The 20,401-nt window shown below is 39.8% G+C and overlaps 1 protein-coding gene across 1 annotated transcript in view; it reads right to left on the bottom strand.

The window, feature by feature from the left end:
• LOC128985548 (adhesion G protein-coupled receptor A3) overlaps positions 1-20,401 on the bottom strand; it is a 138,048-nt gene that overhangs the window by 16,488 nt on the left and 101,159 nt on the right. Inside the window, exons 16-18 of the mRNA XM_054405147.1 lie at positions 13,835-13,939; positions 13,214-13,399; positions 11,932-12,931 (exon numbers count right to left, since the gene is read on the bottom strand). Of these exons, the coding sequence (XP_054261122.1) occupies positions 11,932-12,931; positions 13,214-13,399; positions 13,835-13,939 (1,291 nt within the window). The remainder of the gene's footprint in view (positions 1-11,931; positions 12,932-13,213; positions 13,400-13,834; positions 13,940-20,401) is intronic.

Raw genomic sequence — 20,401 nt, forward strand, 5'->3', positions numbered from 1 at the left:
CTCTCGCCCTACCCCTACCACTACGTCCTTAAGACGCTACTAGTGCTGCGGGTGGACACTGCCGGTAACATTTCCCGCTCTAATTTAAAATTGAATAGAGGTCCAATTTGGGACCTTACACCCTCTTCTCACTTTCGGGAAAGAAAAAAAAAACAGACGGGAAAAATGTTTTCCAAATAAAGTTTAGACTTTTATAAGGGTTGAATACGCTACTAAGCTAATGAAACAACCCCCTTTTCAAAATAAAATAAAAGTGTACTTCACAATGACACAAAACAACTGTTAACAATCTATATAAAATAAAATTAAAATAACAAACTTCTCTTCTGGCAAAATTAACGAATACTGTCACAAGGAACTAATAATTGGTAACAGAAACACGGCCCTAGGCCTACGGAAACAATACTTCTCATTAAAAGGAAATCACCCAAATCACCCCAAAAATAAACCCGACTAGTACCAGCGCCTGCGGTACTGAGGCTTGCGATACTGAGGCTTACGGTACTGAGGCTTCAGTACTTTCTCCCGGTAGAAGGTCCCGTCCTCTCTCCACCTTCTTATTTTGTAGAAGCGGTTCGGCCTCCGCCGCCATTCTGATCCTCCGGGAAGTTCATCTGGTCCCAGGGGAGTGTTACTCACCTCCCTCCACAATGGCGTAGACACAATGGTTAACGATGGACGAGAGCTGTTTCGCCCGTCTTCGGAAGCACTGATCTCGAGATCGTCCTCATTCGCCAAAATACTCAGAACCGGTATCGATGGTCGATCTACCGGGTCCACGACTTCCCCCTCTTCCAGCTCGGGCACCCGGGTAGCTTCCTCTTCCGTCCCAGTTAGATCAATAAAAACTGGCGCTGCCCTAAATGAGTTGTAGCTCCGGAAACTGACTTGATCCTCCATTAAATCGTCCCTTATTTGACGTCCTTCTCCAGTGACTATTGTTAAAAGTAGGGGTCTGGCATGGGGAAAGCCTGCATAACGCCGCCCGTGCTCGTCTCCCGGCTTAACCTCAAGTAGGGCGAAGTTCTCGTCTTCTAATCGCCCTCTCCTAAGGGCTCGGGCGATTTTCTTTCGCCACTCGCATGGGTTGATGTTCAAATCTTTAATAAACCCCGAATTATTGGACAGCTTTTCCGCCATCGCACACAAAAAGACGCCACACGACGTCTTGTCAGGCTGTCGCGGAGCCTCGTCTGGTGTCTCAAAGAGGGACCACTCCTCGGGGTTGAACTCCACCCCCTGTATCAACGCCACCTTCTCTAGATAACTAAGCACTACCTTCATTTGGGGAGCCCTGCGCAAGTGGACCGAGTCGTAGGCCTGCAAGAACTTTGCCCGAGTGTTTACTACCACCAAAGCCCAATGCCCCACTTCACTAACCTCCGGAAGGTGTACCGGGAATAGCAACAGTTCGTGCCCGAACAAGGCAACTTTACTCACGCGCCCCCTGGTAGCTCCGATACCACCCTTCGCCCAGTCTCCAAAGAATTCCGTGTCAAAAGCCCAAGCGGAGGGCACTTCACGGTAATACCGACTTCGGCGCTCTAGGAGCCTTACGTAGGCGTTAATTACTAGTCCATCCACACAATCATTATTGTACAGCGCATCCAGCTCACCACTACTAATTTTTATTATCGGCCTTAAGGTAGCCATGCTAAAGTGCACAAGGTATGGCGTAAAGCAACAGTGGGGAAACTATGGTAGCATGCACAAGCCAAGCACTACAATGCAAAAGCGGGACCTGCAAACAAGAGAAATCAATCAATTTTGGATAGAATAGTGATAAAAATATGCTACGCACTAACTATGTACAGCAGTTTAATACTAGTGAAATGAAAACTTAACTATTGGGACCATTTAGGATTAGTCAACTGTGTAGACTTATTTATAACTTAGTCGACAATCGTACGCTCCTGGAGTGCCTTTAAATCTTTGACATGAGCGGTTTGTTTTTTCCTTGAACCGGGCAATTGAATTTCATACATATTGTAGCCTACTTTACGGGTAATAACAAATGGCCCTTCATACTTAGGCGACAATTTCGTGGCCACGGCATTAGCTTTGGACGATAAAATGTGAGTCCGTTTTAAGACTTGCTGGCCAACCGCATATTGTACATCCCGGCGTCGCAGATTATAATATCTAGCTTGAGAAGAAAACGCGTTTCGCAAGTTTCTCTGAGTTGCTTGGTATAGAGCCCTAAAACGTTGCATTCGCTCGTGGTGTAATTCATCAGGAGTTATTTCACCCCCGTCATTAGCAACCTCAAATAATGGACCACGGATCGCCTTAGGCACCCTTAACTCCCGACCATAACACAACATGGCGGGCGTGTACTTGGTAGACTCGTGCACCGCCGTATTCATAGCGTACACGATTTCCTTCAAACTCTCGTCCCAGGTTTGCTGAGAACCCTTAATACTTTGCGCAACTAGGGTTTTAATTACCCGGTTGCGCCTCTCAATAGGGTTGGACTGGGGACTGTATGGGGCTGTATTTTGACAGGTTATGTCCCAGTCCTTTGCTAGCTCCTGGAATACGCGAGCACCAAATTGAGTGCCATTATCGACGATAAGCACTTCAGGAGACCCGTGCCGCAATAAGACCAGTTCCTTAAATTTCTGAGCTACTTGCGCGGCAGTGGCACTCCTAAGTGGCGCCATTTCAGTCCACTTACTGTACTGATCTTGGAAGGCTACAATAAACGTGTTTCCTTTTTTAGAACGTGGTAAGGGTCCCATAAGATCTGCCGAAACCGTGTGCCAGGGCCCACCTGGAGGGCAAAAATGCATAACTCCGGCCGGCTTGGTCTGTTCGACCTTAAACCTTTGGCACGTAGCACAACTTCTAACGTAAGCCCGGACGTCGTTCCGCCAGCCCGGCCAGAAATAACTCTCTCCAGTTCGTTTGGCTGTTTTCTTAAAGCCAAAATGACCGGCAGTAAGGGAGTCGTGGGTTTCAACCAATACCCTTTCACGGTCCTCTACTCGAACGCAAAGCTTCCAACATTCCTTCGGTTCGCCCTGAGACTCTTTCCGCCTAAACAATTTATATAGTTTATTGTCCCGAATAGTGAATCTATTGTTGGAAACTGGATTTCTGTCTACCTTTGCAAAAAGACGGTCGTACCATTTATCCACGGACCCTGTAACACTGTCCTGGGGCTGTTTCGCCACCTGACTCGGGGTGTTCACGTCCACGGGACAAGCCGACACGTCAAGGTCGTCAGTAGTCAAAGCCTCGACCGGAAAACGCGACAACGCGTCAGCTACACGGTTGTACGCCCCTTTCCTATACTCGACATCAAACTCATTTTGTTGGAGCTCGAGAACCCACCTGGCCAGGCGTCCAGTAGGTTCTTTTAGACGCAAGAGCCACTTTAGTGCGATATGGTCCGTCACCGCAATAAAGCGGTAACCCTCTAAATAGGGGCGATATTTCTTTACTGCCCAGACTAAAGCCAAGCATTCTTTCTCGGTTACAGTGTACTTGCGTTCGGCATTTGAAAGCAGACGACTCGCGTAGGCGATGACCACCTCCCCATTGTCATGACGCTGGGTGAGGGAGGCTCCTAGTCCTTCGTCTGACGCGTCCACTTGAAGGACGAACGTCTTTTCAAAATCAGGGCAGGCGAGTATAGGTGTAGAAGTAAGGCGACTTTTTAATTCAACGAACGCCTGTTCTTGTTTATCCGTCCACATCCACGGGTTTCCCTTCTTTAACAGACTCGTAAGAGGGGAAGTGATGCGGGCAAATCGATCTACAAAGCGCCTGTACCAGGAAGCGAGCCCTAAGAAACTTCTAAGGCTCTTAACATTCGTCGGCCTAGGAAACTCGCTGATCGCTTTTACTTTGTCAGGATCAGTACTTATACCTTCGGCGTTAACGATATGTCCTAAATATTTCAATTCGGTCTGACAGAAATTACATTTTTCGTAATTTAGTTTGAGGCCAGCGGTACGCAAACGTTCAAAAACCTCTTTTAGCAAAACAAGATGCTCATCAAAGGTTGAGGTAACAACGATAAGATCGTCAAGATATGCGAACGCATGAGGTTCTAATTCAGGGCCTATAATTTGGTCTAAAAGTCGTTGGAACGTCGCAGGGGCCGAATGGAGGCCAAACGGCATCACAGTAAACTGAAACAAACCCACCCCCGGTACAGTAAAAGCCGTTACTGGGCGGCTCTCAGTGGCTAAAGGAACCTGCCAGTAGCCATTGGCTAGGTCTAGGGTTGATATAAATTTGGCATTTTTCAGTTTGTCCAAAATAGCATTGATACGCGGAAGTGCATAAGCATCCAGTTCGGACGCCCTATTAATGGCACGAAAGTCAATGCAAAATCGATACTTGCCGGATGGTTTACGGATTAGAACAACCGGCGAAGACCAGCTACTACTTGATTTTTCAATTACTCCATCGTCCAGCATTTGTTTCACCTCGTCGTTAATCACACCCTGCATCGCAGGGTTGCGAGGATAGTATCGTTGCTTAATAGGAGCCACTCCCGGTTTCAGATTTATTTTGTGTTCTATTAACGAAGTTCGTCCCGATACCTGATTAAAAAGGGGCAATTGCTTACCTAAGAACTCGTCTAGTTGGGATTTCTGACCTTTGGTCAACGAGGTTAGAGCTCCTAACCCCTTCTCTTCTCGGGTACTATCACACTTGTCCGATCCCTTTAAACAAGTTACTTTGATGTTGTACGAAATCAAATTTAGCTGACTAATCATATCAATTCCTAATATGACATCACACGTCAATGAGGGCAAACAAACCGCCTTAATCTCCTGACGCATACCCTCAATAATACCCTCAAACTCATAAACACAATTTTGTTGCACTTTAGCCCCATCCGCTAACTGTACTAAAATAGACGCGTTTTTAGCTTTTATGCCCTGTGCCTCCAAATGTTTTGCAACTTTAGAGTTAATTAAAGTTATCGCGGCACCAGTGTCCACAAGAGTCCAGAAGTCCATGTTATAAATATTAACTTGAATATAAGGCCGTTTATCTAAACTAGTAGTACCGACTCCAAACCCTTCCGGAAACATTTTGACTTTTTCCAGCCAAATTTGCCAGTCGGAGGATTTAGGATTAGATTTGGACTCGGGCGACCTCCTATCACCTAAGCCCGTGGCTCGTTTCCCTGACGACATCCACAATCACGGGTTCGAATACCTACCTTCTTACAGTGGAAGCATTTTAACACTTTTGGTAATTTACAATCGTAATATGCATGACCAATTTCATTACAATTCCAACAAGTAGGTGTACGTCTTTGTTTATTTGTTTGGGACATCAGTGTATTATTATTCGGCTGTGTTTGTTTACTAACATCGCGGGGAACCCCCTTATCGGAGAGTTGATAAGCCGGTCGAGCATTACACTGCGGACTACTTTCACTTTTTACCTGAGACAAGTCCCGCGGCATATTATTTTGCCATCTAACTGCCGCTTTGTCACTTACAGCCGATTTATTTACAGCAGATATTTCTCCGCTATAAAAAACATTAACACCACAGTGTCCCATTTGTCTATCCTCTTTTCGCCTCGGTTGGTACGCGGTTTCCGGGACGAGTGCTATTGAGGGGGGAGGGGGCGGCCTATATAACGCCTTTTCCCGAAAATAACTTTCCACATGCTCAGCCTGCTTAAGCATACCCTCATAGGAAACGATTTCATCACGTTTCATTGTAAGCTTATAATCAGGTTTCATGTTAGTATAAATAATGTCTAGCTGTTTCGCCAGAGATAACCCACCACGTCGCCTCATTAAAGTGCTCAATGCGACGACAAAGCTACGAAACGGCTCTTTTTCGCCTTGGGTTCGGCACCGTATCTCCTCATCAAGATTCCTCAAATAGCCCGGTGGTAAAAAATGTAAATCAAAACTATGACGGAAATCATCATAAGAAAACCAATTACTTTTATTATTCCTATACCACAATAGCGCGGTGCCATGTAACAATTCGGGTAACACTATGAGAATGTGTCTGTTATCAATACCGTAGGATTCCTTCAATTCCTCTAACCTCTCTAGGAATGATATAGGATCTTTACTCCCATCAAATTTGACATTCCATTTTCGAACAAGGTTACACAACGAAGATGGATCATCTCGGTTTACACCCGGAAAATTATTGTTTTGAGGCGGAATAACGGACGAAATAGGTCTAGCTGAATGACTATGTACAAGGTCGTGCCCATGTTGGTGAGGCCAGCCTAGATAATTACTCTCATCATTTTCCTTAACGTTCGACGTCGATTGTGATTTAATTAACAATTGGGATACCGACCTACAAACTTCATCTATTGAGGTCTCAGGTGGCATTCCTAACACTTCAGAAATTTTATGCCATTCATTCCCTCTCAACTGAGTAAACGTTGGTTGTGAAACGCTTTGAGCAATATCGCTTTGAAAAATATGATCCGCGCTATGTAATGTGTGATCGCGGTACAATAGACTTCCGGCCTCGGTCGACTCACCGGCCTGACCAGTAGGTGTTTGTTTATTTTTCTCGCGGGGAATTCCATCCTTCCAAAACTTTGAAAAACGCCGTCTAAGTTCGTCTACTGTTCCCGAGGTATCTAAGTCGTACTTATTCATTTCAAGTCTAAGTTCATCTTTGCTTAATGACCTTATCCAGCTAGTTCTGGGGTCATCTTCGGACGGGGTTTTGGATATTACACCTACAGCCTGTGTAGTTAATGGTAACTCTAATTGTGATTTACTCACAGTAACTGTATCGACTGGTTTGACAACTTTTGGTATTGTCCCAGTACTACTAGTACTGGTACTAGTCAAAGTACTACTTGCTGTACTTGAAACGACTTTCAGGGTCTTATCACCCTTATCACCCTTGCTCTTATCAGGGGTATTTATGTAAAATGTAGGCCAGAATAGCTGGAACAAAACTTTCAAAAACAAACGCCAAATTCTCATTTTGAAAGTTTAAGATTCTACAACAATACGGTATAATTAATTAATTAATTAAGTCCCTGTTCGGGCGCCAATTTGTAAGGTGTTAATTCCGAGGGGGGTAAAACTACACCTTATATGCCTCGGATCTGCTAACAGTCAGGTGTGTCCAGGGTTCAATTTATATTATTAATTGGCTGGGCTCAGACCAAAGGATGTTATCATTGATTCAGTAAATCATTGGTCATCATCATTGCCCAAATTAAAGCCAATTAATCCCCGATCGTGTTTTTATTATCATTGAAGTTAAGTAAAAAAAAAGTTAATCAAACGTCACAAAAAGGAAGAACCTTAGGTTAGCCGTGAACAAACACTATCGCTCGTGCGTTACCTACGCTCACCAAAATAAAATTACTTCTACAAAGGTTACTTCACCTTTTAATAAAAACTAATAAAATCAAAACTAAAAATAACTAACGAAAATTATTGTCACGACTAACAACTACGTCCTAGGTTCCCTGAGTTGTTTCACCCGGGTGTGACGTGGGAATATATCAGGTTTAAAACAATTATTTTAAGTGTATTAATCTAGATAGATGTGTATTAATTAATAGACCACACGACGGGACTGATCACGACAAGGCTGTTCCGCCCGTCACCTAATAATCATCGTAATTTGTAATAAGTAGTGATTTAATATAAGCTGAGCTTTTTCGCCCGCCACCTAGTAATCCGATTTAATACAATAAAATGCGTTCTGTAACCACTATAATTTATGGTTATGAATGAAGAGGAATAGGGCTGAGCTACTATCGGTTACGATGGACGTGAGCTGTTTCGCCCGTCCCCTAACAATCGAATTTTAATAATAAAACTAAGTAGAGTACGTTCTTTAACAATTATAACTTGTGGTTGTTACAGACAGTTGTAGAGCTAAGCTACTATCGATGGACGTGAGCTGTTTCGCCCGTCCCCTAACAATCGAATTTTAATAATAAAACTATAGTAGACCACTATCCGTCTACACCATGAAATAAATCTACTCTCAAGAAGACAACTAACAATACCCGTAAATAGTCTTGTTAAGAGTATAACCTATCTAACTGTTTTAGCTCGAAACTATCGTGGCCCATAAATTCCAACAAAAAGGAATATTACAGCAAAATTAATAGTAGTGAATTTAATTAATTATATTTAATACCCAGAGTACTTACAGTTGGTGATCGTTTAGAATAGGGACGACGTCCACGTTTATTTTACCCAATGGGTTTTTGTGAATGAGAGCGGGTTAACAGGGAGTAGTCAAGAGAGGGAAGTGACCAGCTACACGCCGGCCGATCGAGTGTCGGTTGATCCTAGGTCCTGGAGAACTCTCGCCCTACCCCTACCACTACGTCCTTAAGACGCTACTAGTGCTGCGGGTGGACACTGCCGGTAACATTTCCCGCTCTAATTTAAAATTGAATAGAGGTCCAATTTGGGACCTTACAAGAGCAAATTAATAGTGGATTTATTAGAGTGATTTTAATACTTTGTTGGCTTCTTTACTAACTAACACGCTTTAATTTGTTTGTACATATTTCAGAACTGTACTAACCATTGTAGCTATTCATTATCTTTTATACTAGAACCAGTGCACAGTAGTTATGTTCTATGTCGTTGCTTAGCCGCTATTAACTGTTAATGTTCTATGTAGTTGCTTTACTATTCTTTGCTATATTTACAACTTCATTATTCATTATTCATTTAGCCTAGTAATTATTGATGTGTTGAACAATATGCATTTAAATATTCTAACTTATGATACGATTCCGCTGCTAACACACTAACCATCGAAATTGCTTCAAATCTTAGCATAACGCTTAACCTTTGACTATCAATGCTTAAAAGGCTTTGGGAAAACTGATTGGCTTTGGGAATTTTAATTCGCCGTGACGTTAGACAGTTAAGCCCCAACCTCTGTTTCCATTCTTCACCATTTCCTTGATTCCTGGAATGTTGCTAATTGAGTGATCTGTGTGTTGTATGTGTTGTGTGTGCAGCTAACTGCTTTGGTTAGCTGTAGTTTGCTAAGTAGCTTTTCTTCTTTCTCTATTACTTCGGGCACACCGGAAATAAGTTAGATTTAATTAGCACTTAAGCTCTTAGCTATAAGTCTTCTACTCTGTCACCTTATGACTATGAATGTTTGTTGTGGCAAACTTTTCTTTCTTCTTTCGCTATTACTTCGGGCACACCGGAAATAAGTTAGTTATAAGTTAGCTTTAACCTATTCTGGAAAACCCGGAAATAAGTTAGTTATTAGCTAGATTTCATCTATTCCGGAAACCCCGGAAATAAGTTATTTATAAGTTGGCTTTAATTACTTCGGGCACACCGGAAATAAGCTAGATTTAATCTATTCCGGAAAACCCGGAAATAAGCTATTTATAAGTTAGCTTTAATTACTTCGGGCACACCGGAAATAGGTTATTTATAAGTTAGACCTAAGCTATCCCGGAAAATCTGGGAATAAGTTAGTTTTTAGTTAGGCTTAATCTATTTGAAATGAGTCTTTGTGTGCTCAACCTGTCTGTGTGTGTGTGTGTCTCGTATGTTACTCTTTCTATAACGACCCTTCTCCGCCCTACTCTGTATGTTCGTTTGCACCTTTCCATATTCCTACTCTCTCACGGGGCTTTGAACTAGTCCACTCGCCCGAAACGCATTGTATTATTTTAAATAATAAAGACGCATCTAAACTAATTCTGCTCGGTCCGTGGCGCACGGACGTAGGGTAGTAAATTAAATAAATAATTAATACTCCACCGAGGAGGCTGTGAACAGAGTCGCGCACGAAGCAATAACTTCGAAACAAAACCTCGCCCTCCCTCTTTTATTCGCTCGTTTCCTGGCGATGATGAGGCACGAATAAAGCCAAGAGGCATAACATTCCCGCCTGAGCCAGGAAAACGACTTTAGGAGACAAAAGTGGGAAACTCGACCAAAATTGACCCCCGGAATAACCCAGCTCGGCTAGGCTATCAGGGACAAGTAACTCCCCGACCCGACAAATTAACGAAAAACACCCGGAAGCGGGTTACAAAATGGCGCCCGAACAGGGACTTATCGCATAATATATTGTTTGAAATAGAGAGAAAAATGGTTGAATTTGAAAATGGAAATACTGTACTAAAATAATATAGAAGGCCTACATATACATACATATACATACATTCCTATTTAGATTGAACTTGATATTTGTCCAACTCCTCCTGATGACAGATCGCAGCATCCTTCTCTCTTGGCTTGACCAGGATCTTGCCAACCTGATATTTGTCTAACCTGATGACAGATCCTAATCGCAGCATCCTTCTCTCTTGGCTTAATCAGGATCTTGCCATTGAAGTACCCAGCGAAGTGGATGAGGCCGTCGCGCTGCATCCCCCTCACATGTCCTAGGAGTTGTTTGTTGCAGGCTGTTAGGTGGTCATTGACGTAAACCTCGCTCGGGTGTAGGATAGGTGACGAGTCGGTCGACTTCAGATTCCTCTTCTTCCTCGCAGCTGTTAACCATTGATCTTTGACAGTTCTTGAGATAAATTGCGCTATGATAGGAGGGTGCGCATGTTTCATGGAGTATAGTCGTAGGCGGTGAGCGATCGAATTAGCGAGGTTCTACTGTATGGTTTTTTTATATATATTTTATGGTCAGTTTAAACAGTTTTTGACATTATCATCTATGAAATGAAGTTAATGTATTAAAATGCTTTCAGAAAATTGTTCATGACCAGTTGATTGAGAATGTTAAAATTACTTTAAATAAAGAGTAATTGTTAAAACCAACTTTGTTCTTGTTCTGCTTTATGTTCCTCTACTGAGAAGATTGAGTTCAATTAGTAGTTTCTAATAATTATGGTTAAATTAAAGAATTAAAAATAATATTTTTTGTAATTCATTCTTTATTTTTATTAATATTATTTTGTGTGTGTTTCTACATCAGTGGCATTTTTAGCGAATTTCCCATATAGGAATAAGCTATTACCGTAGTACTCATGGTAAGACCTGGACGTGGGACCGATTTTTATTTTCGTTTTGAGGTCCCTAGAGGCCAAAAACACCATCCGTTCAAATTCATATATATATATATTTATATATATATATATATGTGTCCGTCAGCACGATAACTCGAGCAAAAATTATCCGATTTTGATGAAATTTGGTACAAACGTGTAAACGTACATTTATTCGAACGAGTTCGCGATCCAGCATGATCGGACCATGGGAACGGGGGTTTACGGGGGGTTTTATGGGGTAAAAATAGGTTTTTCCCATTTTTGACCCAAAAAACATAAAATTTAGCAATTTCTTTCCAAACCATTTTGTAGAGCTTAAAAAAACAAATAATTTAGTATATTGAAGCGTTATTATGCGCCTAATGGTTACGGAGAAAATTCCAAAAAATTGTAAATTTAAAATTCCCATGTTATTCTTATGGAGAATAAGTAAACTGTTGTAGTTTGCTTGTTTGTGAACATATCTTGATCAAATTTGGAAAATGTTTTTATTTCTTACTAACTATTCACATTTTACAAAAAAAAGCAGTTTTACCCTCCCTGATGCAGCAAACCTAAGTACTTGTTAAACTAATTCTATTTAAATCAAGAATAAATGTTATATTTGTAAGTAGACATTTCAGTGTAAATCCAATCAGTCAAATGGAAATTCGCTTAGTCTGCAGGTTTGCTGCGGCGGGGGTATTTATGTTTTGAAAGGGACCGGTCCAACCCCTGGTTTTGTTACTACCTAACGTCGACCTTTTTGTTTGATACCATCATTAATTCATAGCCCAATGACAAATGGCATCTGGGTCTGAAAACAATCTTGTTTGGAATCGAACCAGCAACCTTCAGATTTGAAGGCGAGCACTATAACCACTCGGCTACCCAGACAATTGTTGAATCTAAGTACGATTGTAATACTGTATACTAATATAGATCTTATATGTATCCCAAGTAAGTTCAACAAACCTGATCTTCAGTAGAGTATCCAACTCTGAAGCTGCCATCATTGTTGAGGATGGGTTGAGACCCTTCAGCTCCAATGACCAAGCGCTCCAGTGGAGCCTCCCCATGGAGGATGTTTGGGTTGGAGGAAGGTCGCTGCTCAGGGAATTCCACATGGAAGTTAGTGTTGTTGACTTTGGCTCCTCCTATGAAGGGACCTGGGGAGCCCCCTCCGTCTCCACATCGCCTGGTACCAAGATTGTTCTGCTTACGACGCTGCTTCTTGAAGAACTTGCGTGCGACCCCGCTCTGATGGGGATTGTAAAACACCTCTGCTTCGTTTCCGCTATTGACCAGATTATTAGTGTGGTACTGCCTCCTATGCAGTAACACCAAGTTGAGATTTGCAGGAGATGCGTTTTTATTCACTCCTTGGGGTGGAGAGGAATTTAAAGTGATTGCTGCAGATTTCAACCCCGAACTCGAATTTAAACTATCCGACGAAGAGACTAATGGAGGTGGAGCAGCTCGAGAATCAGAAACATTCCTTGTTCTGAAACAAGGCTTGACTGAGAACCATCCTGATCTCACATCGTTTCTCGCAAAGCAATGAAAGAAGATGACAAATATTCCGAGATTTAGTATGAAAAAAGCGTATGAGAAGCTAAATATTGTTTCTTCGTAAGGTATGTTGAAAGGCTTTAGAACTGATAGTGCTGCAGATATCCAAATAAGAATGAAGAGCATCAAAACAATTAGGAAAGCCTTTAATTGGGTGGAGGGGCAGTGTTCAAGGTCTTCCACTTGACTGGAAGGCGTGACGACACTGTGAAGGCTGCTTCTCTCCAGGGGTACATTGTTGTCTAGCAGTTCTAGGTCAGTTGCTTGAGTGCCTTCTGACAGCTGAGCGTTACTCTCTATGCTGAGTGTAGCACATCGCACCATCAGAGAGCGAGCTAGGAGATAGAGCACCACTCCCACACATGGCACAGTCAATGCACTCACTCCTGGCCCAGGGCCCAGGCTGGAAACAAACATTCTTTAACACCATATATTTGGTGATAACCGCAAATAACAACTAATTCAAAACTAAACAAAAATGGCTCAACAGTAGGCTATAAAAGTTGAATCTTAGAAATTTTAAAATGTCTAGGCCTATATGCGTGCCACTTTGTGTATGTGATTATGACAACCCCAAGGATTAAGAGGATCTTTTTAAAAAAACTTGGTACTCTGCTTGAAAATTAACCTAGGTTTAAAGCCGTGGTTGCTAATCTGAAAAAAAGATCACCAGACTAGACAGTACCTGCAGTGACATGGAGGAGCATAGTGTGGCAGGTTGACAGCCCCACTGAGGCCACACAGTAGCCCAGCTACTCCCCACCCTACCAGGTACAATCCCACCAGTGGTTGGCCGACCACTACAGGCTCAGCTAAGTCCTCTGAGCCAGCAGTCACCACCTCAGGCTGCCTCATTCTCTTGTACATGCCGCTGTAACAACAACCACCTGGAATTATGGTCCTTCCAACAAGTACCTTTAAAAATAAAAATTGATTTTTGTTATAACAATTTTAAATTTTGATGTAATTTTATGTGATTTTTTCAGCTATCCAACATAATGTCACTCTTGTAATGTATTCAAATAAAAAAAAAAAAAAACATAATGAGAGTTTTATGAAAACATCACAATCTCATTTACATTAGCCTATTTGAAAATTGTGAAAACTGTTCAGATTTATTTCCTACATTGAATACATAGAACTTTTAACATAAGCAAAACAAATGTCAACTAATTCACTGAAACAACTGGGAATTCTCGAAGTTTTGATTTTTAAGTTTGAACTAAATATTTTAGGCTCAGCAATAAAATATTTCTACGGTGTACATCAATAAAATACAGTACTCATTTATTTTTTGTTAACTTACTTTATTGTTACTGCCATCCAGAACAAGGAACACAGAGTGAAATAATGGACTAGGAGACCAATCACTTCACAAGTTACTAAATCCTCTGTCTCATATATTCCAAGACTGTAACAAATGCAAGTTGCTATTTTAAAAATGTTTTCAAAACCTTCAGCTGTTCTGAAAAAAAACTGCAAATAAATATTTTATGCAATTTACTTATGGAACAGCAGTCTTCAGAGCTGTACTCAGACCAGTTTTTCCGGACAATTTTACCGGGGCCCGACTTCAAGAGGGGAGGGGGGGTGGGCAGGCCTAATATCTTTACCGGGGCCTGCCACTGGGTACAGCCATTAACTATATAACACTATAGATTGAAGACTATGCGGGCGAACGCGTGAACAGGAAAATTCTACAATGTACTACGTTGTGCACTGTGGATGCACGTAGTACTGACCCCTCTAACTAGATCGCAACACCGTCACCACGAAGTTCATGGAACCATCGCCTGGTGCGCTGCAAGTGCTGCTAACTGGACTGGACTGAACTTAGCGTCGCACTACACTAGACTGGACTGTTGGACTAGACTCGGCGATATGGATTGAACAATTGCCCAACACGAACGATTGCTGTTTGTTGGGTTGTACTCGATGGCGGCGCAGTTGTGTGAATGCGATGTAGGTCATTGCTCCTGATGTAGTAGGCTACTGTTGCGCGCGCGATACTGCGTTTTGTTCACTCATTTGCATGTATGCTTGGTATGGTACGAGTTTATTCAGGAGCGTATAGCAAATCTTTGACAACTTATTTTTACTTTCTCCCCCTATTTTTTTTTTTTTTTTAGGGATGGAGGGATAATGCTTTTACGCACACAGGTAGTCAGCCTATAGTGTGAGACTCCTGAATCTATCACAGACTACTCACTAAAAAACCCCCTCTACTCTGTTGGACACAGACCTGGAATTGTTTGTCACATTACTTCAAGTCAGGCCAACATGTGACCTAAGCCCTAAAAATGTGACCTAAAACTGGAGAAACTCAAGAAGCAGAGAAGAGTAAAAATAAATTCCAAGAGGTGGTGGAGAGTAAGAATAGCATAGCTGAAAGATCACCAGGAGCAAAACTGAGCAAAGCGGAGTCGACAAATCAGAACAAAGCTGAACTCCAATTTATAGAAAAGAGCAAAAACAAGAAACTTGAATCCCAAAAGATGGAGCAAGGCAATGAAAGTGAGACAGTTAGTTAAAAAAAAGCGGTGACAAATTCACTAAATAACCCTAGTAATCGCATCCATGACAAGCACTAAAGAAAAGCAAAGGAAATATTGATTCTTGGGGATAGTCATGCTAGGTACATTGTGCAAAATCTTATGGACTTATGGCCCGAAAATAAATTTAGGATAAGCAACATCTTTAAACCTAATGCGATGACGGCAAACGTCATAAAGGATGTAAAAGCCTTAACAAAAAACTTTTCTAAGGAAGATACATTAGTCTGGTTAGGAGGGTCGAATGATGATATTGCTCAAGCTGAAAGATGTCTAAGCAATGAAGTAGAAAGTCTGCTTGATCAAACTAAACACACCAATGTTATCATTTCAGGCTTACCGTACAGACACCATAATCCAGCCTTAAATAACAAAATAAGCTACCTCAATTGGGATATGGAGGAAATTGCAAAAAAATTCGACCATGTTTCCTTCCTAGCTATAAATAGTCTAACAAGGGAATCATATACTAGGCATGGATTGCATTTCAACAGGCACGGAAAAAATAAGATAGCCCTAATGATTAAAGAAATATTTCAAGTGAAGTCAACTGTTAGGCAAAATCAATCCATCACATTGAACTCAGTGAATGTGATTGCTGCTAACATGAACAAAGTTATTGATAGTCACAAAAATGACCCGTCTGTGGCTTTTGCCCATACAATTTCTAGTGACCTTCAGCATGAAAGGAACATGAGCGCGGGTGTCGCTGTCGTATTCCGAAAACAATTTGGAAGACCAAAACAATCTGAATTTGTATGCTCCAGATTGACATGCCAGACTAAACAAAATGGTGCGACAATTTATAGCCTTGTCACAAAAGACTTGTTCAATGGGAAACCATCGAATAAAGAGTATGACGAGGCATTTGATCAACTTATTCAAGACTTCAAAAGAAAGAAACTTAACAAATTGATTTGTTCCTCCATGGGTGTTGTCCGTGACCAAATAAAGCTGGAGCATTTAATGAGAAACATTACTAAATTGCAGAATGAGACCAATGCAACCGTAGTCGTAGTAGCATATGATCAACCTACTGCCAGAAGAAAACTGTGGAATGGGCTGTCGTATGCAGAATTTCTGAAGCAGTTGCAGAACCTTCTTAATTCCTATCAACCTACCTTTGTCCTGCCTTCTGCTGAGAACAACTACTCTGAGGATCCATCAAAGCAAACCGAAGAGGGCTCCCAGTTCTCTAGCTCGACAAAACAGGATTATCTTGTCAGACCTCAACCTGCTGCCTTGACTTCTTCACAATCTGTTGGTCCCATAGTACACCCGGAAGAGAATCCTTCTAGACCTGTCAGCCCTGCGTTGGTAACTGATCAACTCAGCTACAGTGAGGCACTGAAGTCTACAGTGAGGCACTGAAGTCAACACCAGTGTGTGCAGTGGAAAAGCAGAGTAAAGTGTCTTGCATTCAAAATAGTGATTTATTTTCTTCTGTAAATTTAGATTTAAACTAAGCTGTACTGACAAAGACCATAAGTCTGCCAGTCTCCAAAATTTTACAGTAACAGATATTAATAATTTTGATATAAATAATTTTGACATAAATTCAACTGAAGATAATAAAAATCCACAACTTATTTATCCAGAATATAATTCAGATCTTATAATGTTTTATAATATTCAAAATTTAAGCTCGTCAAAAATATCAGAACTCAATTTGTTTTTAACTCAGTCTGCTTTAAAAATTAAAGTAATATCACTTGTTGAACATTGGCTTGACAATGACTCTATTAATCTGGCTAACACAATCAATAATTTTTGTTTGGCGGATTTTTATGTAAGAGAAAATTGTGTAAGAGGAGGTTCATGTATTTTAATTAATAAACAATGTAAATTTATACCTTTGGATTTCTCTGATTTGAATGAAGATTTTATATTTGAAGGTTCAGCAGTTGAACTCCCAGATTTCAATTTAATTGTTATTTCAGTCTATACAATTCCAACCTACAAAATGAATAAATTGTTTCTGGTTAGATTCGAAAAGCTGCTTTTGCTTCTGCAAAAAAGAGTAAAAAATAAGTCTGTTTTCATCACCGGTGATTTTAATATTAACATTTTGGACAACAATCCTATATCTTGTAGATTTAGAGAAGTGGTTGAGTGTGGTGGGTTCTGGCTGCAGTTTGAGGAGCCCACAAGGATAGACCCAAATCGCAATTCAGAAACTTGTCTAGATAATATTATTACGCAAAAGAAATATGAGGTAAACTTTAAGCTAAATACTAATTTATGTATGTCAGACCATAATGCTATTTTCTTAAATCTCCCCAAGCCAACTAACTGTAAGATTGCTGTAAATAATCCGGCACCATCTAGTAAAAGAATATTTTCAAATGAAAAAATTAATTACTTCATAGATTTTTTAAAAGTAATTGCAATTTTAATTTTGATCCGAGCTTGAACCCAAGTGAAAACTATTCCAACTTTCTGCACCAATTCCTACTAGCATTCAATCACGTTTTTCCTCCAAAAACTTTGAAAAAAACTTGTAAATGTAAGCCAACAGTTTTGAATTGGGTGACACAAGGCATCAAAATATCTAGTGTGAGGAAAAGGGAACTCCACTTGCAAGTAGGGATGGACGAGATTGGATTTTTAGTTCAAGACGAGACGAGACGAGATTTTTTATTTCTCATAAAATTTTGAGACGAGATCGAGACGGGATTTCCCTTCTCATACACAACGGGAAATGCATGTTCGGAATTTTTACCTGATTTTGTAACATTGTTAGACGACTGTTTAAATACAAAAATAATGATAATAGGCAAGAATATTTACAATATTTTATTAAAAAACATCAGCATACCTTTTTTTTATTAATCACGCCTAACTTATTAAAAATGCCTACGATTAGGAAACATAGTGATATCAGTTAGGATAGAGTTCAACTTATCCTAAAATAAAATAAATCATAAAATAAAATATTAATTTTTATAAAATAGTTACTTGTTTTGACTTTTTTTATAGTAATAAAACATTCCTCACACTGCTAACACTTAACAAAAAAACTCTTCAGTTATTAAAATAATTAAAGTAATATTTACATTTGAAGAATTAATTCAATGAGAACGCCTTCGCAAAGGAAACACAACTACAACACGCTCCTGTATTGCGGGTATTGCATTGACTTTCTGCAGGCGTTTTAAATTTTATTTTTTTTATTCTCGTCTCGATAAAAATCTCGGCCAAAAATAAATCTCGTCTCGTGTAACGAGATTTAAAAATTCCTGAAAATTTCCCGAAATTTCGAGACTTGACCATCCCTACTTGCAAGCTAAGTATAATCAAGATAGACAGTTTTTAATGTATGTGAAACAGTACAAAAAAAATCTTTAAAAAAGTAGTAAAGAAGGCAAAAATAATTGCAAATGGTGACTACATAGAAAAGTCTGAAAATAAGTCTAAAGCTGCTTGGCAAGTTGTTAATAAAGAACTTGGTCACGTAAAAAACAAAACTGATGGCAAATTATTTTTAATTAATAACGACAAAGATATAATATGTAAACCTCAGGATATAACTAGAATATTTAACACTTTCTTTGCCTAAACAGCTTTGAATATTAATGTACCAAAGGCCACCGTGCAAGGAGTTCATGAATCTGTTCGAGACTATTGTAGAGATGAAGGAATTTTGTTGTGTAATCTGCAGCAGATTAGTAAGGGCGAAGTGAAAAAAAAATTCTTTCCCCAAAAAACAAAACTTCTGTGGGTTGGGTTGAAGTACCGATCAAATTAATTAAAGCTGCTGTAAATTTAATTTCTGAACCCTTATCTATTATCATAAATCGGTGTTTAACAAATGGAATTTTCCCAGACAAACTTAAAAACTCACAAATAACTCCAATTTTCAAAAAAGGCTCTAGGTCAGATATCAACAATTACCGTCCAATATCAGTTTTAAGCAAATTTTCTAAAGTCTTTGAAAAAGTTATAAATAACCAATTAGTTTGTTTATTTGAACATAATAATCTGTTTTATCAAAATCAATTTGGTTTCAGGAAAAACCTTGGAAAAAATAAAGCTCTTGTACACTTTATTAATGAGGTATCGGAGGCTTTGGACGGGTCAAGGAATGCAGCTGGTGTCTTCTGTGATCTATCCAAGGCCTTTGATTGTGTCGATAATTCGCTTTTGCTTAAAAAACTACATGACTATGGAATTTCAGGAAGTTGTCTTTCCCTAATTAGATCATACCTTTCAGATCGGAAAAAAAGAACTGTAATTTCTGATGGAGGAACCAGGCATTTCTCACATTGGAAATGTATAAAGCTTGGGGTGCCTCAAGCCTCAAGGCTCCATTTTAGGTCCCCTTTTCTTTTTAATCTACATAAATGACCTCCCTAAAGCTATTAATAGAGATTTGATTCTGTTTGCTGACGATACTACTGCAATCATTAAAGAAAATAGTAGAGAAGAGCTTCTTACATCTCTCACAGAAGTTATGAAAGAAATGGAAAATTGGTTTAAAATAAATGGCCTTAAACTTAATGTGGATAAAACCCAAATTATCAAATTTTCAGCCAGAAATGAAAGAGAATTAAATAGTTTTTCCAATTTAGTCAATTCAAATAAATTCCTAGGCATTCATCTAGATGAAAATATTAACTGGAAGGTGCATCTAGATGTTATAAAGAAAAAAATTAGATCTGCATCATCAGTCTTTGTCCACTTGAGAGAATGTGTCACCATTGAAGTACCTACTTAAAATGGTTTATCATGCCTATGTAGAATCCATCTTGAGGTATGGTGTGATTTTGTGGGGACAGGCAACTGATGCAAAAACTATTTTCAGACTTCAGAAAAGATTCATCCGAATTATGACTAATTCCCACCCCAGAAGTCCTTGTAAATTATATTTTCAAAATTTAAAAATCCAAACACTCACAGGACTAGTAGATGCAATTCTATGACTAAATTACTTCTTGCAATTTTGCTCTAAAATTACTTGTTTAGGAGCTACATGATGTAAAATGTACACCGGAAGTCATTTTTCCATAGGCTGTAACTCCTAAACGAGTGGGTTTATCGAAAAAATGTCAATAATAAAAAAGTTTTTAAATTGCATATTCTATTCGAAAACATGATAAAATATAGGGTGTTCCATAAGAAATTTCAAAGTTGGCCTCCATTTTGGAAAATGGCGGCTGAATTTCAAAAAACTAAAATCATATTTTTAACTGCCACACAAAATAAAGGAATGTCCCCCATTTAAAGTTTTCTCTTATTCTTTTGACTGGGTAGGAAATATGCTGTCAACTTTTGTTATTCAGTTAATGGAACATATTTGTTACATACTTCTATCTCTGGGA

Source organism: Macrosteles quadrilineatus, unplaced genomic scaffold (assembly GCF_028750875.1).
Source record: "Macrosteles quadrilineatus isolate MER2022 unplaced genomic scaffold, UCM_ALF_1.0 Scaffold_1__1_contigs__length_201487025, whole genome shotgun sequence".
Taxonomy (NCBI): domain Eukaryota; kingdom Metazoa; phylum Arthropoda; class Insecta; order Hemiptera; family Cicadellidae; genus Macrosteles; species Macrosteles quadrilineatus.